Genomic DNA, 4,880 nt, shown 5'->3' with positions numbered 1-4,880 from the left:
AATAACATACACCATGGGACCTTCTCTTCAATAGACCGCGTCAACTCGTTCATCACCAAAGCAAATAGGAAAGGGCTTAGGACTGATCCCTGATGCAGCCCCATCTCAACTGGGAAATGTTCTGAGTCTCCTCCAACTGTTCTAACCCGAGTCTTGGCTCCACCGTACATGTCCTTTATCGCCCTAATATAAATCATCGGGACTCAAGCCCAGATCGAAAATAAAAAACAAATAGTACAGGGGTTGTCGGAATTGTATCCTTCCATAGCATTGAAGGTCTTCCATTGGAGCTCCAAAATTCATCACTCTTTGAAGCAAGCATGGCAAATCTGCATTAAACTTGAGTGGTATTCATTTGGGTGTTTAAAGATCTCATGAACACCAAGAATCCAAACTGTCTGAAAATTTCTTCAGTTCAACACTGTTGTCATCTTCTTACTTTAAGCTCAAGGTAAGGAACAAATCCCTCTATTGATATCTGAGTCAACCTTAATCAGAAGAAATACACTGATCCATCCTTAACTCGTGCAGGTTGAGCTCCGAGGAACTAATACCACTGCATCGAATTTGTTGTTCATCTTGTATTCCTAAAATACTTAGAACAAAAATTTTGAAGAACTTGATAAGAAATAACAAAGTTTAAAGAACATTTTCAAAACTAGAAAATTAAAACTAGTAGAGAAAATAGAATTAGAAACAAATTAGAAATAATATACGAAATATTTTTCTTAAAGAAGAAAATCAAGTCCACTGAATGCACAATGTCCCCTTAAGAAAATTATTCCCCTCAAGTAATCGAGGTTAATGGAATATATCCTCCCAGGATATAACGATCTTACTCACTGGTGTATCGGGACCTAAAATCACGGTGTCAGCGAACCACTCAACGACAGTAAAGTACATTTAGAATACTAGATTTAGTAGTAGTAGAAGAAGTCCAAAAAAATTAGTTCCCTTAAAATGAGAGGAAATCCCTCAATTTATAGTAAACAAAGGGTAGTGTGAAAAGGTTCTTATTGTGTCTTACCGGAAAGGTCACAAACCTTTGAAAAAGTCACAATCTTTCGAAAAGGTCACAACCTTTCATAAAAGTCACAACTTTTCATAAAAGTCACAACTTTTCATAAAAGTCACAACTCTTCATAAAAATCGCAACTTTTCATAAAAGTCACAACTCTTCATAAAAGTCACAATTCTTCATTTTTCATTCACACCTTTTAAAATCCAACAATCCCCCGCATGAATGGGGAATGACTCCAAGACAAAGAAACGGACAAGTATGTGTACTTTACAAGTAAGAATTAATTGCATCTGGATAAGTAGGTTTCCCCTCGGACTTTTCGTAGTGAACATATGTCGGATATACTCGATCAATCAATAGATGTGATATCTTTGAACCGTCGAGCTTTGGTGTATACCTAGACAACCATATGTCACACAATTAACCCTTTACCATTTATGATTCTTACGATTGTGTTCGTTTCAGCCATGAAAACCTCCTGGTTTCATGAGTGTATAGAGAATAGGCTTTTGACAAAAAATTCTCTTTGAAGCGGCTTACACTTCACACTCACATAGGTGATTTTTAACCGTGTCATCTCGTAGATACACTATTTGGTCAAATCTGCCAAACTTAGCAAATCATTAAAAACTTTAAGCTTTATTAACTCATTAACAAGTCTTAATGTTTTGACCTCGTTCCTGAACACTGTCTTCATCATGAGAATGGATTGAGTTGACTGACAATGTCGAACCGTCAGTCACAACTTTGTTTTTCTCCTTGAATCTAGCTCTTGGGATCTCCAATTTGCTAGGTAGAGTTACCGCCATGATGACTTGTCCTAAACCGTAAACCCATTCCCTTAGATGATCTTTCAACTTTCTCTCTAGTTAGGCCTTTTTGTAAGTGGATCCGTCACATTATCCTTTGACTTTACATAGTCAATTGTGATAATTCTACTAGAGAGTAGTTTTTTAACGGTATCATGTCTATGTCTTATATGATGAGACTTTCCGTTATACATCATGCTTCATGCCCTACCTATTGCATCTTGACTATCAAAGTGTATGCATTCTGATGCCAAAGGTTTGTGCCAAAAAGAATATCTATCAAGAAATTCCGAATTCTTTCAACTTGTTCACCGGCCTTATCTAGAGCACCTAGCTTATAGATCATTGTAGAGCTAGCGATACATGTCTTTTTGGAAGATTACCAAGAGACTGCTCCTCCACCAAGAGTAAATACATATCCACTCGTGGATTTTACTTCATTTGATTCCGGTGATTCAATTTGCATCACTATATCCTTTCAATACTGTAGGATATTTGTATAATGCGAAACATAGTTTTGCATATGTTTTAAATAACCCAAAACTCTTTTCATTGTCATCCAATGAGTTTGATTGAGATTATTCGTGAACCGACTTAGTTTATTAATAGCACATGCTATATTTGATCGCGTACACTTTCTGATATACATCATACTTTCCAATACTCTAGCATAATCCAATTGTGAGTCATTTTTACCTTCATTCTTTTGAAGTGCAAAACTCATATTATTGGAGTCTTGACAATATTAAAATCTAAATATTTGAACTAGTCAAGTACCTTTTCAATGTAATGAGACCGTGACAATGCTAAACATCTTGGAGTTCTAAGGATTCTTATACCTAAGATCACATCAGCAACTCCACGATCTTTCATATCAAAGTTGCTTTCTAGCATATGTTTAGTAGCATTTATGTCATTAGTGTCTTTACTGATGATCAACATATAACCAATATACAAACAAACATTGACCTTGTGATTTTAATGTAAACACATTTATCACTTCCATCATTCTTAAATCCATTTACCAACATAGTTTGGTCAAATTTCATATGTCATTGTTTGGGTGCTTGTTTTAGTCCATAAAGTGACTTAACAAGTTCGCACACTTTCTTTTCCTTACCAGGAACCACAAAATTCTTGGGCTGTCCATGTAAATTTCTTCCTCCAATTCTCTATTTATGAGAATTGTTTTCACATTTATTTGATGAATTTGGAGGTCATATACCGCAACTTATGCAATTAACATCCGAATGAATGTAATTCTAGTTACTGGCGAGTATGTGTCGACAAAATCAAAACCTTATTTTTGTCTACAACCTTTGACAAAAAGTCTTGCTTTGTATTTGTCAATAGTTTTATCGACTTTTATTTTCCTTTTGAAGATTCACTTTGAACCCAAAGGTTTATTTTCTGGAAGAAAATCAATCAACTCCCAATATGGTTGCTCAAGATTGAATCAATCTCACTAGTGACACCATCTTTCCAAAAGAATGAGTCTATAGAAGACACAAGAAATGTTACAAATGTTGACACCCAATTTTGGACCTCCACAATATAGATTAATCACCGAGCTTCTTAAATTCCAAACGATTTGAAATAATTAATTTTTATAAGATTCAAAATACTTTTCGAGCCGCTTTCAATTAATTTCATCATTTTTATAATTTTTAAGTAACATATATGTTTTTATATAGTTTATATATGATTAGTACATTTTATAAATATTCAAAAATCGTCTAAAAAAAAAGATTTTAGTTTTATTTAAATATTGGGTTAATTGATTTATTTGATAGTTTATATTTCGAGTTATTAGTTATAATCGAGTTAATTATTCTATCTCGTTAAGATTAAGAAACTCGATGGTCAATTTGTATAAATTTATCGTATTTAACTTTCAGCCAAATTTACCGACTAAGTTCATTTTGGCTACAATTAAAATTCATTAGGTTATATTTCTATTCCAAATCTAGCCCTTTATTTATCCTCCCCTTTAACTCACTTAAAAAACTCAAATTTTGGGCCTTCTCCAACTTCAACCGGTCCAAATTCTACTCACATTTCCAGTAGCCCATATTCCTTCAACCCGTTATCCAACACTGCAATTCCATCCCACAAAATAATAACAACAACAATACCAGCCGACCCCACTGCTAGCTTCTTCTCCAAAACTTTAACAACAGCAATGCCCGAATCAAACGACCCCCCACCCGTTTCTTCACCACATGGGAACCCAGAGGTTGCGTCCCTGTCGCAGCAGCAAACATAAACACGCGTGTGTCCCCATTTTCTCTTCTGGAATGGGACGAAACTTGAGAAAAAAAAAATGTTTAGCTTGAATGGTGAAAGAATTTTGGATTTCGAATGAGGAATTTCAACCCAATATTCTTCTGATTTCCCCCCATAAATCTGCCCGAGATTTCCCCTTTAGATATCCTTGGTCTTCTTCATTTTTAGGGGGGGAATTTTTTTTAACGAAGAAAAAGAATAGCTTAAGCAAGTAGTCAGAAAATAAATATAGAAACACATTCGAAAAGGAGTAAAAAAAGAGTTAGTTCCAATCGGAGTCTCATTCTTCTAGTTTGAATCATCATCATTTCTTCTCAGTCGGCTCGAGTTCGAGTTACTATCTAGATCCCTCGCTTGTTGTTTCGTTCGCGACTGTGTGGTAGAACTCGCTGTCGTCTTTCAAGCTCGTCATCTCAGCTCGTTGCACCTAAAAAGGTAAACTTATTTGAAGTCTCGACTCTTTTATTGGATGTTCTGTTTGGTATGAAATGAAATGGGTTGTTGGTCTGCTTCTTCCTTTCAAAAATGCTTCTGTTCTCTTCTTTGTTCATAACTTTTGTCTGTTGAAAGGTCATTCGGTTTAGAATCAATGCGTCTTAGTTGTTTAAAGTTAAAATGAACCTTTTCTAGTTAACGAAAAGCTGAAATTCCATGAACCTTTGAACTCTAGTTTTCTTTTGATTTTCGCATTTATTCGCTTGCTCTCTATGGTTTGGTTGCCCGGTGCGCTTGATGTAGGCTAGGATAGCCGAAATAACTTTTGT

General features: G+C 35.2%; 1 protein-coding gene across 1 annotated transcript in view; it reads right to left on the bottom strand.

Moving 5' to 3' along the window:
- LOC125860953 (zinc finger BED domain-containing protein RICESLEEPER 2-like) overlaps nucleotides 1-4,528 on the bottom strand; it is a 13,499-nt gene extending 8,971 nt beyond the window's left edge. Inside the window, exons 1-2 of the mRNA XM_049541016.1 lie at nucleotides 4,455-4,528; nucleotides 3,887-4,138 (exon numbers count right to left, since the gene is read on the bottom strand). Of these exons, the coding sequence (XP_049396973.1) occupies nucleotides 3,887-4,138; nucleotides 4,455-4,528 (326 nt within the window). The remainder of the gene's footprint in view (nucleotides 1-3,886; nucleotides 4,139-4,454) is intronic.
- Between the last annotated feature and the right edge of the window lie 352 nt (nucleotides 4,529-4,880).

The sequence above is a fragment of the Solanum stenotomum genome, chromosome 1, assembly GCF_019186545.1.
Source record: "Solanum stenotomum isolate F172 chromosome 1, ASM1918654v1, whole genome shotgun sequence".
Classification (NCBI taxonomy): domain Eukaryota; kingdom Viridiplantae; phylum Streptophyta; class Magnoliopsida; order Solanales; family Solanaceae; genus Solanum; species Solanum stenotomum.
This window is presented reverse-complemented; position numbering and strand designations above follow the sequence as displayed.